This window comes from Seriola lalandi, unplaced genomic scaffold (assembly GCF_002814215.2).
Source record: "Seriola lalandi dorsalis isolate HSWRI2012SDOR001 ecotype SW California unplaced genomic scaffold, Sedor1 jcf7180002052652, whole genome shotgun sequence".
In the NCBI taxonomy this organism is placed as follows: Eukaryota; Metazoa; Chordata; class Actinopteri; order Carangiformes; family Carangidae; genus Seriola; species Seriola lalandi.
Window position 1 is genome coordinate 140,262 of NW_019523205.1, and position 23,735 is coordinate 163,996.

The 23,735-nt window shown below is 41.6% G+C and overlaps 2 protein-coding genes and 1 long non-coding RNA gene across 3 annotated transcripts; 2 read left to right on the forward strand and 1 right to left on the reverse strand.

Annotated features, from left to right (window-relative positions):
* The first annotated feature begins 881 nt into the window (after positions 1–881).
* Positions 882–7,509, forward strand: tagln (transgelin). Its single transcript, XM_023400558.2, has 6 exons — positions 882–1,017; positions 4,829–4,871; positions 5,760–5,945; positions 6,060–6,231; positions 6,420–6,522; positions 6,625–7,509. The coding sequence occupies exons 2-6, from the start codon at positions 4,860–4,862 to the stop codon at positions 6,761–6,763; spliced, it is 612 nt and encodes a 203-aa protein (XP_023256326.1). The 5' UTR covers positions 882–1,017; positions 4,829–4,859; the 3' UTR covers positions 6,764–7,509.
* A 521-nt stretch (positions 7,510–8,030) lies between these two features.
* Positions 8,031–23,602, reverse strand: pcsk7 (proprotein convertase subtilisin/kexin type 7). The gene is made up of 17 exons (XM_087172406.1): positions 23,498–23,602; positions 21,626–21,933; positions 20,916–21,152; positions 19,707–19,841; positions 18,373–18,539; positions 18,127–18,216; positions 17,874–17,928; positions 17,548–17,686; positions 17,324–17,424; positions 15,249–15,416; positions 13,831–13,935; positions 13,586–13,688; positions 10,596–10,752; positions 10,240–10,334; positions 9,924–10,029; positions 9,572–9,689; positions 8,031–9,377 (listed from the first exon to the last, which is right to left on the reverse strand). Exons 2-17 carry the CDS (start codon positions 21,872–21,874, stop codon positions 9,102–9,104), a joined length of 2,301 nt encoding a protein of 766 aa, XP_087028532.1. The 5' UTR covers positions 21,875–21,933; positions 23,498–23,602; the 3' UTR covers positions 8,031–9,101.
* LOC147819508 (uncharacterized) lies at positions 18,439–21,204 on the forward strand. The gene is made up of 3 exons (XR_015436868.1): positions 18,439–18,562; positions 18,994–19,037; positions 20,873–21,204. It is a non-coding gene; the product is annotated as an uncharacterized LOC147819508 (long non-coding RNA).
* Positions 23,603–23,735: the final 133 nt, after the last annotated feature.

A 23,735-nucleotide genomic window follows, 5' to 3' on the forward strand; every position in this document is an offset into this window, starting at 1 on the left:
CTGCAGTTATAAGTGTGTGTGTTCTACGGCTCTTATATTCGAACAGGAGCAGCGTGCCAAAAAGTGTCTGTAATGGAATGGAAGTGATGGAAATGTCACGAGTGGGGGTGGAAGGGTACGCACACACACACACACACACACACACACACACACACACACACACACACACACACACACACTGGGTGCAGCTACTGAAGCCCCCAGGACTTACATGGAATTCTCTGTCTGAATGATGATGAGTTTGCTACTCCTCCTCACTCTTATCCATTTCTCGCTCCTCTCCTTCTTTCTTTCCTCTGTTTGTTCCTCTCCTCCTATTCTCTCCATCTTCCTTTCCTCTCTTCTCCTTCTGTCTCTCCTCTCTTTCTTCCTCTCCACTTCCTTTCCTCCTCATTGTTCAAAAGTACAGAAACAGTCATTTTAGACATTGTTCCTTCCCTGCGATGTGGGATAGAACTAACACCGTAAAACTCTTTTCCACATCCACATTCTCGATTTTCTTAAAGTTTAATCTCTCCTCCTCCCTCTCTCCCCCCCATCCGCTCCCTCACCATCTCTCAGCCATTTTGACTGAGCTGAGGGATGTGGTGAAAGTATTTGGAGAATTCCCGCTGACCAAACCAACAGTGCCTGGCCGCCGTCTCCCTCCTCTACATGGAACAGCTCTACCCAAATAAGGCTGGGCTTTTTAACTCGACGTGAGGGGAAGAGACACAAAGACAGGGAGAGGGAGCTGCTGAAAGGCCATGCCCTTTTTAGGGATGAAGTTTCCTTTTTTCCTTCCCCTCTCTCCCTCCTATTTCTCTGTCACACTCCCTCCTCCCCCTCTCTCTCTCTCTCTCTCTCTCTCTCTCTGTAGACTGTAGTGAAGTCATCTTGCCTCATCTGCTCCTTTTAAGCCGGCATTTTTGAGAGGGAGGTCCCTGGGAAGCATATACAAACACTCAGTCAAGCATCCACGCTCACCCCACAAACTGCTCTAGTGGCCAGCAGAGAACTGACTGATTCCTTCATACAGTGAGTATACTTTTCTTTTATTCCACCACATAGGATAAAGCTCCTGAAGTGGATTTGGGACAGTGAGACAAAATAGCTGAGGCTTGTCAACAGGCCATCACTTTATAGATCAGTCAGTCAGTACTTTTGAATGCACAAGGCCTTATTAGCATCTTTAAAAAATATGGATACGTCTCTATTACACATGTCTGAATATAAAATGTCAATAGCAGGTGTTGTGGAAATTTCAAAATAAGAGAAATGTAATCAGTCAAAGCTCAAAGGAGAGGACTATATGCAAATACACACGATAAGATGCATCTGCACTTGACCATGAGTTAAACAGTTAAACAGTGGTTATCACATACACTGTATATAGATATGTGTATATCAAAGGTTGTTTAACATATGTAAAAGTTGTTTCATATCTTCTGTTTGAGTTCCTCGTAAAGTCAGTACTGTGTGGGTGTATCTGTCAGTAAGAATACCGTCACTTACGTCAGGTATTATTCATTTTAATGTCATTGTAAAAAATTGCTCTGGTTGAACTCAAGCTTTTTATTGGATTTTACACAATACACCTATATTTTGACAGAGAATTGTCTCATTCCAGTTTGACTCACTTAATCCTTAATATGGTTCAGATGTTATTTGAGGGTTAATAGGTTTTCCATGTGAAGCAGGGGGAGGAGAAGCAGAGAGGTGAGCCAGACAGTGTTGCATATCTCAGTCAGTGAACATACTTTTATTTGCACAAGCAAAAGATCCACTGCCATACATGGGCTTTGGAAACATGACTTCATGAAAGGACGCCACACTTCCTAATGAGGATACAGATTCAGATAAAGAGACTATCAGGTATAAAAGATAACATTTTATAAAGGCAGAGAAATTGACAGAGACGTGCAGAAACAGATTATCTCCACAGAGGATATTTAAGACACTCCCAACTTCCACTGTCTGTCCATGACCATGGGTGTTTGATAACAGTAACAAAAATAACTGCAAAGTCCAAAAGCTTGCTGTGCTGGTTGGAGTGAAGGTAACCAGTTAATCATCAAAGATGGCAGCAGACCAAGTGGTTCCAGTAAAACCAGGCCAACAGTGGCAGAGAGGAAGTACCAGTGTGCAGCTCAGCTTCTAAGCAGCAGCAGTAGTAGACGCAGATAACATTATCTGCACTGCCAATCCTGTAGCAGCACATAAACACAGCAGAGCCCAGAGGCACAGTAGTTTAAAACGCCAGGAAATAAACACATCCATGTAACAGTGCAGGGGCTCTGGCATTTAGCTGAACCGGACAGCACTATCTGCACCTCAGTCAGTAGAAGTACATTAGTTCAGACACACTGCAGCTATAAAGTTTGTCAGAATAATCAGAACCATGAACGGTCCTGGCAGCATTTTCTGTGCTAGTAAAAGTCTGGCAAAGCAGCAGTTTTCTGTGCAGCTGCCATAAAGCAGAGCCATGTAACAGACGTGCTCTGAGGATATCATCAAACTGCAGAACATTAGCGAGCAGGGAGAACGTCCTTCAGCCAGATGACTCAACTGACATCAACGCTGCTTAGCTTCAGTAAGATGTTCAATCTAACCAAGCTTTATCTCCTTTATTCCTAACCCCAACCTCTAATAAACTTATAATGACGAACAAAATTATTCATAGTGACTAAGTCTGCAGCATCTGCATTCATACCAAATCATTATATGGTGGTTTGCTGATTAACTGTAGAGCAGGCAAGGCCGCATGACGCCACATCCCCTCAGGCTGCCACAGTTGCCACAGCCCTCACACTGGTTTCCTGTTCTGGCATTAGGCAGATTTACCATGGTAATAGAGAAACAGAGGAGGACAAACACAACTGAGAGAGATGGATGGATGCAGGGACGGAGGTGATGAAGTCATGTTTGTGGGATACAGCACTTTGGGACTTTTGAGAGGAGGCATTATAGGCTTTCTTTTACTTGAAATCTGTGGTTTTATCCTATTTTTGTCTTGGTTTTTCCACATTTTCCTTTTAATTTTGTATTCTTTTCTTTTTCTTTGTACGTTTGATGTTTTCCCTCTTATTTTATTGTTCAATCACATTTAAAGGTGAATCTTTAATGGTATCATTTTAGTGATCATTGTCCTAGTCAGGAGGAATAGTGCAGAAACAGTAGATGTAATGCTATGAAAAATTGCAGTTGCAAATTGCAAATGTAGTATTATAGAGTGTTTTATATTATATGTAAAGTGAAAACTACCTTAAATATTTAAGGAGAAGAGACAGAGAGCACAGAAGGCTATTAAGCAGATAATCCTGAGCTATTGGACCTGGACTGGGTCCCAAGCATAACAGCAGGTCCCTGGAGACACATAAATACCAGAAATAGAGACCAGACCCAAACAGACTCATTTAACCTCCAAAAATATTGTGATCTTTGTTTGGTTGTCATGCAATGCACACATAGAGACTGATGCAAGACAAAACTTATGGGAGAAATAAAATTCTCTCCTCTCCTCTCTTCTCTGGACAAGACACAAGAAGGCATTGAGTGCACAATGTGGTGAACATAGCTTCTATTTCTTTCCCTACAAAGAGTGTAGTGTGTGTCATTTGCAATTGTGGTCCAGAGAGTAGTTTATGAGGCTAAGAACTGGAGGCCAATGGAAAAAAAAGAGAAGTTAACAGCATACCAGACAAACATTACTCTGTAATAATGATTATATAATGACGCATGTCAGTGGGAATAACAAGGGGTATGAGTGTGTGTGTTTGCCAGAGCGAGAGGGAAGGGCAGACAGACCGAGATAAAATATAGTATCTGAACTTGGGGCAGAGTATAAGTGAGCGTGTAGCCCAGCATGTGTGTTTGGTTTCTTGCGGTCTGGAAAAAGACTACAGGGAATGCAAAGAATATTAAACAGAGTTGGTGGTAACACTCTGCGGACAACTCTGGGCAGGAATCCATTAATGACGTTGGCATGCAGACTCTAATATGCAGACATACAGTATGCATCTATTTGCAGTGGCGGAACAAGTATGCAAATACTTTATTTAGCAGAACCAAAAGGTAAAACAACACCACAATTAGGTCCTGCATTAAAAACTTACTTAACTTACTTTGGGTTAAACTATATATGTAAAAGAATTAAAGTGCACTCGGGTATCCAGAGTTGAATTACCTAGAGTACTCACTGAGAGCATCTATAATCAATCTCTTTATAACATTGGATCAAATGACTACATGTAATGCGAAATATTATAGTGAACACTACATGAACTCTAAATAATGTTTCTTGGATGTGTAAATAAGCTAACGAGTTTGACACGCCAATTCAAAGGTTGAGAATATGCCAGCATTGCATTTACACCTGGTGTCCCTGCCATGTTGCAGGTCTAAGTCTGGAGTTGAAGTTTGGATGAAACCTTTGCACTCTCAGTTTTAAGTCAGTTGAAGAATAAAGGAGTGCAAAGGAGAAAGGAGGGAAGGATGCAAGGGAACAAAGGTGGAAAGAACTAAGGACAAAAGGGAAAGGAAGGAAGAAAATAAGGAATATCTATATGTTAGTTGCTTGTAAAAAAGACCATATGAGAAAAATTTACATGAAACATAAAAAGTCATAAATCAGTCCAGTCTTGGCCCAACTTGACTTTCTGTCACTCTATGGAATAAATAGTACAGCCAGTTGGAAAAAAAAAAGACTCAAACAGCGCTGCTTATTGTTGTGAGACAGAAGTTTATTGTTGCCCATTGTAATAAGACTCCCCGCCCTATGCCAGAGATGAGCTTCTTCCAGTCAACTCCTGGGTTTAACCTTTAACATTTCAACTTTGAACCTCTCCAGGAAAAGGAAGTTGAAGTGACCTGACATCAAGATGGCAGCAAAGGTTGGATGGTGCAGACAGCACTTTGACATGGGTTTTGCACTTGGCTGTTGGCCCAAAGGCAATACAGAAGCATAAAACAAAAGAAAGAAAAAAAAACAAAAAAAAAAACATGCTGGCAGCGATATGTGTATGTGTTGACAGAGACCAAAAGGGGGAGAGAGAGAGTGTGTGTGTGTGTGTGTGTGTGTGTGTATAAAAAGAGAAAATATGCAAAAAACCATCTGGCTGAAATAAAGCTCCCATTGTACACCACTTTGCCTCAGACACAGGTCCTGATTGGGCTAAATGGTGTGCATTAGGAGACACAATGCTGTTAGTGCCGCTGTTCTGAGACAGGTATTCAAATGAAGCGCTGCGCATTTACGCTTATATACACGCTTTTGACATGCATGTCGTTAATGTTTGCTTCGGCGTTTTTCATATGCAGTATATACATGAAAGGAGTATCTGTGTTTGTAAGTAAAATATGCCTTAATCTAAATTATTCACACACCTATGCATGTTTGGAGGATGTGTCCAAATTGTACTGCAATGAGAAAAGAATTGTTTTGGACTAAGTGGTGTTTGTACGGAGATGTTACACAAGAAAACTGTAAGTTTATGAAATCTGTATGTTGTTATGTTGCTGTAAACTGTCAAGATGGAAGATGAGGATGATACCAGTGACAATCCAACTGCTCACCATCACATTTAGTCAGATTTCAGTCTCTCCAGAGATAATTTTTCCTAATGTATTTTTTCTTCGACTGTCTCCTTCTTTCATTGTTTTCCTCTATTCCTTCCTCACCCATCTACCTCCACTGTTTGTCCCTCCCCTCCCTCCATCTCTTCACCTCTTCAACTTCAATCTTCACTCCCCTCTTCCACTGTTTCACACTCACCTTTCAGGGCGGCATGGCTAACAAAGGTCCATCCTACGGCATGAGCCGGCAGGTTCAGGATAAAATTGACAGCAAGTATGACCCTGAACTGGAGCAGATCCTGGTGGAGTGGATTGCCCGTCAGTGTGGCTCCAGTGTGGGGAATCCAGAACCCGGCAAAATGGGCTTCCAGGCCTGGCTTAAAGACGGATGTGTGAGTACACTTAGTCTGTTTGGTTAATTGATTTTCTAGAATTTGCTTTCAGATTAAGGATCTTTTGTGACTCTTCTTTCTTCCTGTCTGTCGCTCCATCTCGTCTTCCTACAGGTCCTTATCACGCTGATTAACAGTCTGTCTACTGGAGACGGTCCCGTCAAGAAGGCCCACACCTCACCCATGGCTTTCAAACAGATGGAGCAGATCTCCCAGTTCCTCAGTGCTGCTGAGAAGTATGGCGTCATCAAGACTGACATGTTCCAGACCGTGGACCTCTGGGAAGGTCAGAGACTCATTCTGATTCCTCAGCTACTGCAAATATTTAAAGCTAGAAGATAAAACTTTTACGTTTTAAGCACATATGTTTGTATATGACAATGCACAAGTATGGAGACATCATAATGTAACTGATGGCGGTCAGTTACATTAGTTACAGTACACTGATGATGTACTGTATGTGTGTTGGAACAGGGAAGGACCTGGCGGCGGTGCAGAGGACCCTGTCGGCTCTGGGCAGCTTGGCTGTTACCAAGGATGAAGGCACATACAAAGGAGACCCTAGCTGGTTCTTCAAGTAAGTCAAAGATGTGAAATGGAAATGTCTTTATTTAACTGTCCCCCATTAGAATGAGTTTAGTTTTACTTACTTAGTGACATTTTCAATGATGTGTTGCAGGAAAGCACAGGAGAACAAGCGAGATTTCAGCGATGAGCAGATGAAGGCGGGCAAAAATGTTATTGGCCTACAGATGGGCTCCAATAAGGGAGCCAGTCAGGAGGGTATGAGCTACGGAAGACCCCGGCAGATCATGTAAAACCACTGAGCCACAAGATACCAAAACCTCTGCAGCCCCTGACACCCTCTAAGAGCCTGTAAGCGTCTAATGCCTCCCCTTTCATCGTAAAACCTTCTCTGCTTTAGAAATGATTAACTTTCTAAAAAGTTCCCTCTCCTCTCTAGTCTTGACACTTGCCCCGAGAACCCTTATGTAGATGCTTACACTGGTGACCATTGCAGAGCTCACCATGCTTTGTCCTTCCCACTGCAGTTAGGACCAGTAAAACTGATAAAAAAAATAACCATAAAAATGACCAACTCATTGCCTTGGAGTTAAAAACACGAAGACGAACATGTTCCAAAAGTCATGTTGTTCCTTCCTAATATGAAACAGCATTGATATTACAGATGACTGAGCACTGTCTCATCTCTGTGTACCAAACATCTGAATCATGGCACCGGTTTCCTAAATTTTACAAATAGGCTATTGCTTCTGGATTCTGACTCAGAGATCGATTTTTGTATGTAATTTGCAGAAGGGACATTCTTTTCAATTATAGTGGTGACACAACCTGTGGCATACCAGTAACTACTCCTTAATTTTACTGTTACAATATTGTTCCACCACTTCCCACAATGCTCTGCCTGCCATATCAGTGCCCATATTTTTGTACATTGTCTTATTAAATAATGACTTTGAAATACATCTCTGAATTGACTTTGTGATTCTGGGTATTGAGTGTTGTTTGAAGACAGACTTAATAAATGTGCTTCCATCTTTTACCTCTGGAGAGTTTCAATTAAATAAGTGGTGGGTAGAAATAATACATGAAATGCAGTTTTGAAAAATTTCAATGAGGGAAATAGAAATACAAACGACTATGATTCAAAACCATAAGTGTGATGGACATCACTGCAGGTAGTTGAGACATAATTGTTAACAAAGACACATATTACAAACTTGAGCCCCTTAATCTTGCATTGCAAGATTTTGTCTCATACAAATCCTTGCTTGGATTTAAATTATTTATGGATTTGTTTTTCCCACTTTTACCATCTTTGATGAATTTCTTCCTGTACCACACAAACCGCAATATGCCTGCTATATGTCAGCATGTTAGCATTTTGCTTAACTCTATACAGACAAAGCTGTTAGCATAGCTAGACATTCTTTTATTTAAAATAATTATTTTTCCAGTTCTACCATCTCAGACAATTTAAGTGCTATATCGCACACAGAAACCACTATCTTCATTCAGCTGTAAGTATTGTCAACAAATTGTTATAATGATGAGTTTCACTGATTTCCATCTACAATCTTTAATTATCATTCACATAACCTGTGACTTGCACAGCAAAACACAGTTTCCAACATCACTCCAAGAACTCCTTCACAGTAAAAAATTAAACTCTTTAATACATTCTTAAAAACACTTTGTACAAATCACGAAACACAGTTCGTATACATCTGTATAGCAGGCACACATTGTGTATATATTACACTTTGTAAAAAAAATACATCTGCAAATCCTACACTTGAAAGTCCCACTTCAAGTTTTTTTCAGTAGTTGGGTGATAACCCCTCAGATAATAACCCCAGAATTACAAATCAAAAAAATCACCTCAGAAAATAAATCTTATTCTTAAAATACAGTACACTCTTGAAACCTCACATTTGAAGACACTTTTTCATGGAAGACCTTGCATATTACAAGCACATCCACTCATGTCACAACACACACAGGGCACACTCACACAGGACACACACACACACACACACACACACACACACACACACACACACACACACACACACACACACACACACTCAGTCACACATACAGCAGTTTTGTACCATTCTATAGTGCACATCATGTTTTCATCTTTCTCTTGGTTTAAAGACTCAGTTGTTCTGTAGGAGCATATTTACATACAGACAGACTGTATACACCCTTTCACACATGCAAACATGCAATTATACTAGGACCCGGTCAGGTCCCTCTCCAGTTCATGCCTGAAACTTTCTCTGACTTAAACTTAATTCTGATGGGGACTTTAACCCCAGGACTGGCAAAATATCCTCATGTTGGAAGATTGTCATCAGTTTTGTTTCCTTATGAGGACGTTTGTTAGAGGGACAGGTGTACAACACACACACACACGCACACACACAGTAACAGCACTTATACATAGATTTTCATACAAGGCCACGTGTTGGGGAATGCAGAGAAGGACAAAGAGTCCACTCTTCAGTCAAGTTCATCTGCAGGCCATCACCACAGTTACAGGTGTCAGATGCAGTGTAGGAGGGTGGGTGGAGAGGAGAGGAGAGGGCCAAAGCCTGAGACATTTTAGACCCATCGTCTGGCTCAGTGCTATGTTACCAGCCGCTCTCCACTGAGAAACGGTGCTTTGGCCTCCGAGTCCAGCACTGCATGCAACTCCACCCCTGAGTCCACTTCCTCTTCCTCCCCGTCCTCTTCTACCGCTGCATCCTCCACTCCTCTCCCTCGGCGCCCTCTCCTGGCCCTGTGACGTCCCCATCTCCTGCGCAGGCAGACAAGGACCCTGAGGTCCAGGTGGGCCAGCGTGACCTCCAGCATGTAGTAGAGAGACCAAAAGAGAGCAAAGCAGCCAAGTAACAGCAGGAACTGCAGGAGAGGAGGGAAAAACAACCATGAAAGTTGGAACATGTGCAGTAAAGTAATATTTTCTAGAGGGAAAGGAACACAGTTGTAACCTCCTGTCAAGTAGAGATGGCTCAGACAACACAAAAGGCTAATAAAGACAGAGGGACACTAGGACATCAACATTGTAAATAAGTGGTGTGTGCTGCCGAGTTTACCTTGAGGTTATTGGAGGTGAAGGGGTTGACGATCTCAGGAGGGATGTCCAGGCCTGGAGGGCAGGGCAGAGAGAAGCTGCTGTCCAGATATTTGCCACTCATAGCCTCCTCCACCAGCCTGTCAATCAATGCACAGCCAATCAGCATTCAGAATATATTCTAAGTTGGCAAAACTGAGGTTACAAGTATTTTTAATATTTAAATACGAGAAACTAATAAGTTCATTGTTAAAGATACTAAAATAAAAAATAGTGGAAACAAATAATTATGAATGGGAATGAAAACAGAGACAGTTCAGGTAAAAACAGGACCACCAGGAAGAGAACCAAAAAAAAAGAGAATGAGGTCTTACCTCTGTCTCTCCTTGACCTCACTGAAGGTCATAGAGGAGCCATACAGGGACAGTTTCCACTGCTTCAACACTCCCACAGCTGCACACTTCATATATGATGGCTCTTCTGCAGGATCACAGAGAAGAGTCAGCGTGGGCAGGCGAAGTACATGAGGTCACAAGGAAGCAGCAAAAACCCAAACAACGACTACCATAAAAGACATAGAAATGTGTGTGTTTGTGTTTCTGACTCTCGGAAAGACATTCCCATCCCTTTGCTGACACTTCACGGTACTTGTCATGTGTATCGGTGTGTGGGTGTGTAGCAGCGTCTTACTGTGGTCAGATATCTTGAGGGTGTACTGGCCTTCAGCTCTCTCTCCCCAGCAGCGCACAGTAGAGAAAGTCCAGTCCTGGTAGCCTGCAGGGTCTCTGTATGCACAAAAATACACACATCATCAGATCAAAAATATTCATATGACATTTGACAATAAAGACAATTTAACACGAGCTATATGTAATTTTTAAGATGAATAATCCTACCTCCAGTATGATCACTGCTCCCTCTATTATCATTTTAAGAGCATTTCCGAATCACTTCAATACACTCTGTTGTCCTGTTTTACTGTATTCAACATGATACCAGAGCAGACATCTATGTGTGCGTGTGAGTGTGTATGTGTGCGTGCGCACCTGTCAATAACACGCCGTGCCCCGATGATTGACATCATACCGCTGGGGCAGATCAACACAATCTCCACGCTGCCACGGCAAGGGTGGGTTAACGTCACAGTAATGGCCACGTGCTCCAGTGTCTCCATTCCAGACTGTCTCAGGTCGGCAGCAGAGACTGAGGGAGAGGAGAGAGCAGCTCAGTGTGTGTGTGTGTGTGTGTGTGTGTGTGTGTGTTTGTGTACGTGTGTTTGTGTGTCCTGGATTGATACGGTACTGTAAGTGGGAAAATTTGACCCATCATTAAATAGTTTAAAATTTTTTTAGACATGCATGCTAGTAGCATAGCATTGTTACTGTGTGCATATTAGCATGCTGGCATTAGCATTTAGCATGAAGAACCAGAACAGTAGAGCCTCAATGAGCTGAGAGCAGGGCTGTGGACTCTATGAATAAATATGTTAAAAAAATTTAAAAATTAAGAAAGCAAACCCTTTTGAATGAGTCAAAAAGATACAAGCATGTAACACTATATTAAAAAAAATCACTTGTTAGATTAAAATTGTAATTATAATTTTTTAGTTTTCTGCTATCTTTGACAAGACACTTCTGCAAAACCAATGTTTAATCCTATTAAAAGAACTTTCCTGGTTAAATAAAGTTAAATACTATCACATTACATTAAATATATTTCAAGCAGAATCTGTAATAATATTAGTGAGTAATGTAACATAACTTTATTTTGCTCGTTATTCTCCTCTTGCACATGAATTATATACACCCCTTTTTAAAGTAAGAATGGCTATTTAATGCGCTAATGTGATAGATTGTATTACAATAAAAACTTTATTACATTAACATATTTTTAAAGTCAATGTTTCGTATTATCGCATTACTGGCTTTTACTGCATATCACACCTGATGTGATGGGGTGAAAAGCATGAAGCTTTGAGCCTGCCACACTGGTAAACTAAGAGAAAATCTTATTAAAACTGGAACTAATTCTTTTTAAATTCAATCTTCCATCAGACTCTTGAGTGTCTCCCCTCCACCTTCTCTCCATGAAAGTGTTATCAATCATCTTCCTGACCACCTCCCGGCCTCCCACTGCGGGTGTCTGGTAATTTCTAGGCATTTCCTGGGTTCTGACTACTAATGAGCCATGGTGCTCTCTGACCATGTAGGGCTGAACACATCCTTGGGGCAGGGAGGGACGCAAAGGGAGCGAGGAGTGTAAACAGAGGTGTGGAAGGAGAGACAGAGAGTCAGGGGACACAAATAAAGTAAGACAGAGGGCGGGGTGGTGAGGCGATGGAGACAAGTGAAGGAAAGGGAGGATGGCGGGTGAACTCAGTGGAGAAGATGGAGTGTATTCAATGATTTCAACAGCATTACTATACAGACTTTTTAAAGAGAGTCTATATCCACCTGATAAATCCCTCCCAACACAAAGTTTGGTTAAACTATGGTCCAGGCAACAGAAGGGCATGTCAATGCTCGGAGATGAAAGGATGAAGACATATCTTGGGGCAATGTGTGGGAAAATACCATCTGCTCCTCCCCAACCTCCAGCTTATTCATTTTAAGTACTGCCACATAGTTTTCTATATACCCCGGTTACTAATGCCAGGGGGTCTCACAGCTGCCAAAAAAACTTTTAGTCCAAATATGGCTGACACCTCACGATCACAGCTCCTGAAAATGGCTGTGATAGTTTTATGAGATTGTGTTACTTGATCTGTCTAGCGCCTGAATTAATAGGGCAAGATCCTCCTCTTTGGTGATCACATGCAAAACATTAGAATTTGTACCCGTTATTCTGATCTGTATTTGCAAATGATTGGGGCAATCTATCTAGGTGGGTCCCTAAAATAAATTCTGAACATTAAACATGCTTTGTTAACAGGGAGAGAGGTGTAGTGCTTATGGTAGTTGTACATTTTCCCCTCTCTCATGTGTTCTACTTTTCACTCAGAAACTTTCAAACACACTTGTGCAACTGCTGCTTTTTCATAAAACAGCTCAACCCACGACCCCTGAACTCGACCTACAGCACCGTGGAAATCTGACTGGCCATTATTAGGTCACAGCCAGTCACTGCGTGCATGTACATAAACACAGTAACACGCATTAGTGGTGGAGGTGTTCACACGGGAAGCCAGCAATCTAAAATACTTAAGGGACACGGCATTAGCCAATAAGGCAGCCAAAACACATAGAAACTAGGACAACAAACATTGCTAAGTAATGTGACAGACAGACCTAAACACTGTCAGTGGCAAACAGCCTGTCGGGGATTTGACCAAGACTGATTCAACAGAGGGTTAAAGAAGAAAATGTGTGTTACAGGAGTTTAATGTGACTCAATTTCTTTTTGAAATTAAGCCCAGTCTGCTCTGTAACCATCAGCAACTCTTTGCTTTGTCCTCAAGAAACTCCAGCTACATGAGACTACACACACACACACACACACACACACACACACACACTGGTCTCTGGCAAGGCTCTTGACTGGGACGAGGCCATAAAGAGGGAAGATACCAATCGAGGGAGGAGAGGAAAAGAGACGAGGGAGAAGGAAATGTTTCTGCTAGAATGAGGTCACCGTGAGCATATGTGAAAAACTGCGTTCGAGAGAGAAAAAGAGACGGATCACATACACAGACAGCTGAGTATGAGAGAATCATAGTGGTGGGAAGTGAAGAAGGAACAAAACGTACAGAGAGGAGTTGTAAAATGCAGAGACAGATTAAGGGGGGAAAAAAAATGAAGAAAAAAGGAGAAAAAAGAAAAAGCAGCAATCTGGAAAAATCTCACCCACTATTTCAATGTGGACACAGGAACTCACAAACAAGAGAACTTTACCTAATATGGACAGGGAGACTGACTGAGGAGCAGGCAGGGAGGGAGGCAGGGAGTCAGCTATGGAGCGCAGTGTGTAAACTCGACAAGCAACTGTCCAATACCGAGCTGAGAGAGCGAGAGGGGAGCAGACAAGCAGAAAGAGTTACCGTTCCAGGTACGAATCAGCTCGTCCGGATAGGTCACGATGGGCGCTTCCTCTTTAATGACTGTGCTCTGATAGGACACGAGGAACGGCACCGGCTCCCACACCTGTGAAACAGAGAAAACTTTGAGCTTTTGTGTTAAATTGTTTTGTGTGAATTAAAAAGAAAATAAAACATGTTTATAACTTCCCAGACATTAATTAATAGTGATGTTGCAGGCCTAACGATGTATAAATGTATGCATGTACACTGGCAGCATTGACGAGCCTCCATGCGTTGAGCAGACCAAAGCCGTGCTGGTGGCTGTGATGGAAACCAGCTCCATTCACCCTCCAGTCTGCACTGCTGTCGCACTGTTAAAACAAATACAGAGAACACACAGGCAAGTTTACTTTCTGCTCGTATGCAGCAATATAAATTCACAAACAAACGATATAGATACCATCTTCTCCACTGAGAGCCGAGATAAAAGCCACAATAACCCACATTTTAAAGGAACAGAGAAAATTAGAGGGGATGAAAGTGGTGGTGTTGGGTGTATTTGTTTCCGCCCGTTTCTAGTCTAAGCTAAGCTAACCAGCTGCTGTAGCTCCATATTTAATGGACAGATGCAAAGGTCGTATCGATTTCCTCATCTGTTGGAAAGAAAACAAATTTCCCAAAAATGTAAAACTATTCCTCAGTCTGTTTTGCTGTTATAGTGTTATCAGTGCTCTATTGAACTAAATGATGTAGGTGGATCTACTGTTATACACTGAACAATTACACAATGATGGTATCAGTGGTGAAAACATTTGTCATTTCATTCAGTAGTGGACTGTCAAAAAAAAAAAAAAAGAAAAAAACGAAAAGACATTTGATAATTGATTGTAAATTCAGTAATTTATCCAGCAAAAGTGCCCAAAACATTTTAGGTTCCCAGCTTCTTAAATGTGAGGATTTACTGCTTTTCTCCATTTTATTTCACTGTAAATTGAACATATTTTGCTTTTGGACAAACCAAGCAATTTGAGGACATCACCTCTGATACTTTATTGACAATTCAACAGTTAATCAAATAATTATCATAATATTTATCCGTGTTGAAAACAACTGTTAGTTTAAGCCAACGATTCTCAAAGGGGGGAATGACAGAAAAAGTTTGAGAACCACTGGTTTAAGCCATTAAATATTATATTACATTACCATACTAGACAAAGCATCTAATTTTGTGTCACCTTGTGAACTGCTGTGGTCTGACCTAACTAGCTCTAACAAGTAGTAGTAGTAGTGCACTAAAACATCTAGGAACACCAGTGAACCCCACCTCCATAAGTGGCTGAGGTAAGATATATTTGTTTTATAAGATTATTTTTATATAATGTTATGCCAAACTTTTCTGGACAGGACTTTGATGGCCAGAACAAAACAAAAAAATATGACTAAAACAATCAAGTTCAGATGCAGTTTTTAAAAAAAAAAAAAAACAGCAGCACTGCCATAAGTGATGACTCTCTGTTATGCCAAAGTGTTCATTCTGAGGAATTTGCCACGTATGATCAGATCACAGTACCTAAAGGTGGGGTTTTCCTGAAAGGTTCTGATACAAATATCGAGTCAAATGAAATATTTACAAATGCATGTTTACAGTAATGACTGGTGCAGCAGGAAATTTCATCAGACCTACCTCGGTGGCGGTGAAGGTGATGATGTGCTGGACGTCCCTCCAGCTGAGGCAGGGGCGGACCTGCAGCATAAGGGCCACCATTCCTGCCGCCAGGGGAGCTGCAGCAGATGTGCCGGTGTGGCCCTCCGTACAGCCCGTCCCCTGTCGCATGGACCAGTCTGACGTCACCTGCAGAGACAGACAGATGGGCTGAAGTTCATGTGCAAACAGTGCCAAGCTGGTAATAGCTCTGGTGAGTGGCCAAACATAAACTACAATCAAACGGCACTTACATATTTAGCTATACATTAAGAGATGGGCACATACAAACCCCTTATAGGGTATACCCAAAACAAATGATCTAAGTCATGAGCAAGGAGGCTCAGTCGACTAAACCAACACTTTACCCAGGCACCAGTGTCACAAAACGACATATTTATTGCGGGTGGCCAGAGTTCAACAATTTAAAGCCCTGGGAAGGTTCAGCTTTAGGAAGATGAAAGGAAGTAAAAGAAGAAGAGAAAACTGTTAAAAAGATTAGGAAATAAAAATGTCAATACAAAGAGAATGGTAATGCAGCATAGTTTAAAATCCTGTCAGTCAGCAGTTGACCAAAAAGGAGGTAGGAGGGGATGGATTTATAGAGAGGATTAAGTTTATGAGCAGACATGGCAAGAGAAGATGAACTCTTAATATTGTTTAATATTGTTTCATAACTTCTTCTATCATCCGTATATGTGTAGGATCTAGTGGCACACATGCAAATCACTATATGCAAGGCCCACAACTGCAAGCAAGCCACATATGTTTTCCGGGCGTACACCACCCGCTGGTGCACACATTAGTGACAGCTTGCCTGACAGAAGGACCACAGCGATGTGGGCTGAGGAATTCCCAGCCCTGTGTGTTTACATGGAGGCGGCATGTGGGCCTTTTCCAACAGCTGTTCCAGCTATGTGGAAGGTTTCAAGGGACAGCCATGTTCTTCCAGAGAAGCAGTTTATGAGGTGACCATGTACAAGCTCCAGCTATTACTTACATAATACAGTAATCTTTCATGCATCAGCACCTAGATATTACCTCAGTCGTTCAGCAGAAAAGCTTGACAGGAACGTTTTGAAAGTCAAATGCACAAACTGTCATCAAATATTCAAAAGTGATCAGTGGATTTCTCATGATTTTCTCTCAGACTCAGAACTCTGTGATCCAATGGATTTGTGACAGCAGCTGTTCTTGGTGGACTTTAAATGGCTTCTACAGAATAATACACAAATGGGCAGTGTGTGGTAAACACTTGGCCTGTGACTATACTGTGGTCAGTGGTGGATCAGTCTTCTCCAGAGAGAGCCCAATCCTGGCTAAGCTCTTCTCCCCCTGGCGATGACATCCCCGGTCCAAACTTTGTTCCCATGGTGACAGCCACAAACAGCAGCAAATAGAGGTCAGTAGTTTTTAATGGGCCCTTACTCCTGTCATCGTCCGTCATTGTTTTCAGATGAAAATAGTCTCCCTGATGTGGAGCTGTTCTCTCACAACTTTTAAACAGTTGTCACCTTCACTAAAATTGAAGCTTGCAGAACACTTCAGGTCCCACACAGAGCAATTTAGATGTGCGGTTTTTAATGTCATGTTGTGGAATATGGTATCTGGAGGCTTCAAGACACAGTCCAAGCAGAAGGAGAATTCAGAGTTTTTTGCTTTCGCATTGGACGGCTCAATTTCAACTAAGTCTAGATTTTTAATTAAAGCTAAAATCACATAGCTACAGTACTAACACAAAATACTGTGGTTTGTCTGCCTAGTGTACACACCACAAACTGGTTTACCAGTCAGACTAAGACTCTTTTCAGGTGCCCTCAGTCCAGTTGCTTGGTAAGGTCTGAAAGTCTTATTCACTATGACTTGACCTACTCCAGAGAATGTTACATGATAACATCATCTATCCAAGCCTTCTTCCAGTTTAGGGTAACTCATCACTGACTTCCTGCTCTGCTGTTGTTCCTGGTGCCACCATTCATGCATTCTTTGAGTCTAGTCATCATTTGTGTGACGTGTGTAAGTGTTTACGTGTGCATGTGTGTTCCAGTGAGACCTACAATGCTCCTCGCATGGTCCTTCCCGCTGCTGAAAGTAACAGCTAGCATGGCCGCACACTCCTCAGCATAGAAGGGCATCCTGCCTTTCTCATCGACTGCTCCTGCAACATACACACACACAGAAACACACAAAGTGATTATTTATGTGCATATGTTCGCACCCAAAACACAAAAAAAGCATACAGATGCACACACTCACACACCCGCCAGTCTGCGTGTCTTACCGATTGTGATGGTGTAGATTGAGTTGGCGTAGCCATCATAATTACAGTTGTCGTCGAACTGACCTCCATTGCCACTGGCAACCACAAAGATGCTACCAAAGCCTCGTCTGCCTGCAATCACCCCGTGCTGCAGTGCTGCCTGTGGAGGAGAAAAATTTCATGCCATGATAAAAAGAAGGAAGGTTATACATTATATAATCAAGAACCAGAGAAAAACCAAATAAGTGAAAGCTTTTTTACTAGTCTTCTCCTCTGTATCTGATGTGTTGCAATCTGCTGCCCTCTGCAGGACAAAAAGAACACTGCACACAAACAGTCTGTCTTACCTTGCCCAGGGGATGAGGTCCATCAACAGTGTGTCCATCATCATCGGGACCCCAGCTGGAGGAAACAACAATCTAAATCAGAATCTAAACAAGACTTTCTCAAAGGCACAGTAACATATTGCACTAAATTACATTTAAAAAATACAGACATTAAATTGCAAATAAGGTGTCAAAGAATGATACTTTATTGTTTATAAAATCCACTTTCCTAATGGAAATACCTAACAGAACCAGAAAGAGATGTGTTTGTTACCTGCAGCTGTAGATGTCATTGACCTGGTAGTGCTTGTTGAAGGCTATGGCCTCCAGGCTGTCTGTCAGCGGGCCGTCCAGGACTCTGATACCTGATGAGAGAACAAGCATGTGTTTCACCACATATATTTAACAATACTGTCAGCCTCTAAGTCAGAAGTTCATGACTCTAGGACCAAGTTTCTTGGTGTCTTGGACTGGCTCCGAGTTTAGAGTAGCAATGCCAAATTCAATTCTCCTGTCTGTCCCTGCCACTTTGCTGCCATAGGCCACCCCCACGGCACAGAAGCTGTTGTTGGGAACGGCTGCGATCTCTCCAGCACATCGAGTCCCATGGTGGTTGTCGCTGTAGACGTCAGGATGAGGCATGGGGTCGGGGTCATTGGAATTCAGGTCGTAACTGCCCTCTGGACTCTGGAGAGGAACACAAAATCATTGTGAGTATGTGGTTTATAGAAAAAGTAAAAGCAAGCTTCACTGATTTAATACCAAGAATAACAGATAAAATCCTAGTACTTGAAAATGCCACAATTGTTTTAATGAAAGAATGTCTCCACCTTTTGCAACATCATTGCTTTTCTGGTTCTTTTGTTAAAAAAACAACAACAAACCTAGTAGCTCAACTTCATTTTGAAGCTGAGAAAATAAAAACAGGTTGTACTAGAAATGTTTTGATTCTATTTAGACTAGGTGCACAATCAGCAAAACTACTTTCACAGACATCATCAAAACTAAAAATTCCCACAACATTTCCACTGAGCTCATTACTACCTCTCATCTCTCTGTTGTTCCTGCCATAAACTTTAAATTGTGTATACGGTGTGACACCTTGCATCCTGTTTAATGGGTGACATTCTCTTTAATATAGAACTTTTCTCTGCTGATGCAAGCACACAGCTCCTTACAGTAAAGGTAGGTACAGCATTTTTTCCCGAGTGGATACTTTTACTCTGGATTGCAAGTAACTACACCTTGACTATAATGTTACTAGAATTACAACCTGGAAGTTGTATGCCTTCGCCAACCAGCCATGTTTCAGGGAATATGGCCATCTCCCCTTCCTGGCTTACAGCATTGAATAATGGCCAGAAATGTTTTTTTTTAGAACATTATGATGTCACAGTGAAGTTGACCTTTTGGATATAAAATGTCATCACTTCATCGTTTCATGCAGTTAGACATTTGTGTTAAATTGTGAATAATTAGTGTATGAATTTGTGAGTTGTGGCCAAAACTGTGTTTTGTGAGGCCACCGTGACCTTTGACCACCAAAATCTAACCAGTTCACCCTTGAGTCCAAACGAATGCTTTTGACAAATGGGAAGAAACTCCCTCAAAGCATTACTGGGATATCATGTTCACGAGAATGAGACGGACAACCCGAAAGCATATCGCCTCTGGCTCTGAGGCATCAAAATCGACTTGCAGAAGGACAAAAAGTAGAGAGCACAGTCTCCCTGGTGAACATCTAAACTGTTTCTTTCCTTTATGATTAGGCCTTTTATACTTTTTCAAAACAATTCAGCCATGACAGCAAAATGCAGTGGATGGGTAAGCATAGATCTGATAGTGCTGACTTACATAGTTGGGCTCAATGTCCTGATGCGTATGTTCCACCCCATCATCTACCACGACAACTGTGACTCCTCGGCCAGTTATGTTGAGCTCCCATACCCCTGTCAAGTTGATATCCATTCCCTTATTGATGTCATTATGCTGCAAGAACAAGAAAAATAAGGAAATGTTGAGGTAATGTAAAGAGGAGGAGGAGAATAGGAACAGGATTGAAAAGGGCAGGTCAAGGTAAAGTAGTCTGTACTATGCTCAAGAATAATAATGGTTAGCAGTAACTACTTTTAGACCGTGCCTTCACCTGTAGTTGATCAAACTGATCTACAACCATTTAAAGGCATAAGTAAAGATCTGTATGTACTACCTGCAGCTTCTAGAGTGCCAGGATCATCCACAATGGTTTCTTGCAAAATAACCACACTGATGACTTTTCATTGACTTTTTTTAAAATCATGTAAACATGATTATTATGGAGAATTTAGCAATTTCCTGAGGTCACTGTAAGCACTGATTTAGTAGCAGGGGCATTATTGTCACATGTAAATGTAACCAAATCTAACTGAATGCAACCTTATCAGTTACGTAAATAAACTGTACAACATTATGTGCGGAAAACATTGTTACCAGACTACAAATATATCCACAAATATAAATTCAATTTTCAAAGGCAGACATCCACATTCGTGTCACATTTATGCTTTGCCAACAGAACCTCAGCCTCACTTGAGACAAAAATATTACTTTTCAATAGAAGCTGTCTGGCAGGTTATGCTGATCATGCTCCTGCGTGTCTGGCATTGGCTGAAAAAACAGTGACTAATTGGTACAATTCAAACATGTACATTCCCATTTCACCCTACCCCTTAATGCCACCCATGATTCTGTGTGTAACGAAAAGGAAAAACAGTAATCACAGAAGAGATCAACGTTACATTCTCACTGAGCGGTTAAAATAGTCTTATGTGTTATTTGTTCCTTAGTAAATGAGCATCACACCTTACATGTGTTGGTAAATGTTTGAATACCTTGGCTAGATAGTTTTTTTAGTTTGTGACTATTCTTTAACTTTGTCTCTGCAAGGCACTGAGACCACAAGCAAAATGGCTCTGTGTCAAACAAATGCACACTGATTATATTGAAAATTATACAGCTCTTTATTCATCTCTTACCACTAGATAAAAACTGAGTGAGCAAGAGAACAAAGATACACATCCTCACCAGATGCCACTGTTTAGGGTATTGGGGATCATTGAAGGCCATCGATCTCTTTGAGCGGCTGAGCACTTTCTCCTGGGAATACCACAGGACATGAGGGTGGGCTGCCAGGACATCCCCAGGCTGGACACTTTTTCTATGTCCCACAGATCCAGCATTGGGATTTTCAGAGCACAGCAAGTAATGGCCTTCCAGCTGTCCAATCTGGCCCTGGTTCTGCAGCCCAGCCTGCTCTGCTACCTGGGATGGAGAGAATACAGATGAAAAATACAAATAAAAACTGAAAAAAATACTTCTAAAAATGGGCTTATGTGTTTTTCCCCAAAACCAAGGCAACTTTAATAGAAATCAGATGAGACATGTTGCAGTTGTTGCAGAAAACTGCATATAAACATAATGCATAAAGCTAAAGCTTACACTATATTTAAAAGCTAGAGCAGTGTTAGTAAGGAAAGAATCTCCTTTTAAAAATAACTAAAAGCTGTGTTTTTAAAAACATCTGTAAAAACTAAAATTATGCAGTAAGAAACAAGGCAATACCAAATGCACTTTTCCAACAAACCACAGTCTCAGTCAGTAATGATTACATAAACATTGAAGCCCTAAGTTTTATTTTGAAAATGTCAGAAGAAAGGAATTAGTCCCAGAGCTTTGTTAAAATAGGTGACACCCTATATAAAGATTAAAATGTAAGTGTTAATGTAGTATCGTACCCTATTGGCTATAGTATCCAAGAGAACAGAGCGCTGTTCACCATCTTCCTCCTCATGATGCGGGCCAGCATGGAGCTGTACAGCCCAGGACTGACCTGGTCCGCATGAACGTGGCGGCCAAGGTGAGGGAGGAGAGGAGGAACGAAAGGGAATCGATGGGACAACAGAGGGCAGGAGGGTCACCAGCAAGAGGGTGAAGGAGGACAGAAAGAGGAGGAGGAGGACTGTGGGAAAATAGGACGTTGCCATAGCAACAGGGGGTGACACACAGGGTCAACCAGGCAGGTCCTCTTCATCTGAACAGCAACCTGGACGTGAGACAACGACAGGCAGAAAAGAAGGTCTTGTTAGTAGTGAGGACAATCTGAGAACGAGTGGCTGGTTGCTTATCAATGGTGTGCTGTATTCAGAAGCCACTGATTAGATTCACAGCATCACACTAACTAGATGCCAGTTCAGAGAGCTGCGGCAACAGCACATTTGATTAACCACTGTGTTTAAATCAAAGTTCTACAACTTGACTACTGTAAAGATGCTTTTCCATATGAATGCCTCTCTGTTAGCACTGGCAGGATAGTAAGTTAAATAACAGAACATAAACAAATACCTCCTATCGGAAGTGAAACATTGTTTTGACATGAAAAGGTGGAAAAACTTTCACGTAGTACACTTCAGCTGCATTAGCCAATGGAAAATAAACACATAAACATTAAAATATAATTAATAAAAAACCATGGCTGGTTTAACCTGTTTGGTGGTGTATGTATCCTGTCACTCCCAAGCCTCATGCACACAGCAGATTATACATGCCAGATTCATATTTTTTCAGACACCCAGAAACCAACCTGTACACCTGTTGTGGAAAACTACCTGGCCCCAGGTTTTGTGTAGGGTAATGTAATCAAACAAAGATTTATCTTGGGACATGCCACATGTAAATCTGAGAGTCCCCAATTCAGTTGCCCTCTCTGGCCAGTTGGGAATCCAGCTTTGGTCACGTGTAGTACTAGGTGTGAGATAGACACTCTTTTGGGGAACTATATTATGTGGTATTCAAGTGTATGTAACCACATAAATACGACTCCAGTCAGCAAGATTACTAGGTCATCAATATGTCACCACTCTGCCACACCCAAAGTCAATAGCTAAAATTAAACATCAGACTTCGAGGTAGTGACCTGTTGAAGAAATCATCTTCATTTCCATAGAAACATGGTAAATTGTGTTATCAAAACAACGCCATAACATAAAACAATTCGTTTACTTCGTAAATATTGCTGCGTTGTTGCCGAATATCTGTCTCTGAACACATTTTAAGGAATATGTAACATGTCCATTTCAGACACAGATAACGTTAGATGAAGTGTTATCAACACATGCTCTTCAACGTTAGAAACAAACACTCAGCTCAGACACTATTGACATGCAGCTGCATATGTTCAGTGACACGCGGTGAACCCACTTCGTGTGTGCTAGACCAGAATGTGTTATCTTTACTCCGATCAAACGCGTTAGCTTCCTCAGCTAATGTTAGCTAACTCTCAGTTCTGCTGATTGCTAAGTTTTTATCTAACGTTAGCCAGTATGTCGGCTAGCAACTTGGGCAGCTAGCTTAGGGTAGTAATGAGCTGCGAGTGTGAAACTGGAATACAGCCACGATCAAATTAATAAACCAGTATAAACTAAAAACAACGGGGGGAAAAAAAAAACCGAAGTGGAACTCGAGTTTCACCTGAAGCGTTGTTGTTGTCATAGCTAGTAAAATAGCAAGTCTCCTGACGCTAACTATGGAGATTGCTGGTCTCGTGAGAAATAAGATGGTACGAACCCACACCCATGACGTTTTATAGCGAAAATACAGTTATATCTTACCTTTCAACTGAATTCTTTCTCCTCACCTGTTCCTTGTGACATTTATGAGTAACGTTAAGCTTGTCACCTCATTTCCCAACAACCACAAACCACAACCCCACACGCTCTACGTCATACAGTTGTTGCACATGCTCAGTGTTTGGTACAGAGGTGTTACCCAATCAGGAGCGACGCGTATATAAGCCCCACCCCCGGCATTTCAAAAGCAAGAAAAATCTACAAAATAAACAAAGGGAGC

Excerpts from the sequence above, each read along its gene's own strand:
- tagln (XM_023400558.2), top strand. Across the intron at positions 5,946-6,059 it reads CCTGGCTTAAAGACGGATGT|GTCCTTATCACGCTGATTAA; the intron begins GTGAGTACACTT and ends GTCTTCCTACAG. Across the intron at positions 6,232-6,419 it reads GACCGTGGACCTCTGGGAAG|GGAAGGACCTGGCGGCGGTG; the intron begins GTCAGAGACTCA and ends GTGTTGGAACAG.
- pcsk7 (XM_087172406.1), bottom strand. The coding sequence starts at position 21,874 with ATGGCAACGTCCTATTTTCCCACAGTCCTCCTCCTCCTCTTTCTGTCC. Across the intron at positions 18,540-19,706 it reads AGGACATTGAGCCCAACTAT|AGTCCAGAGGGCAGTTACGA; the intron begins GTAAGTCAGCAC and ends GTTCCTCTCCAG. Across the intron at positions 9,378-9,571 it reads TCACCTCCAATAACCTCAAG|TTCCTGCTGTTACTTGGCTG; the intron begins GTAAACTCGGCA and ends CCTCTCCTGCAG.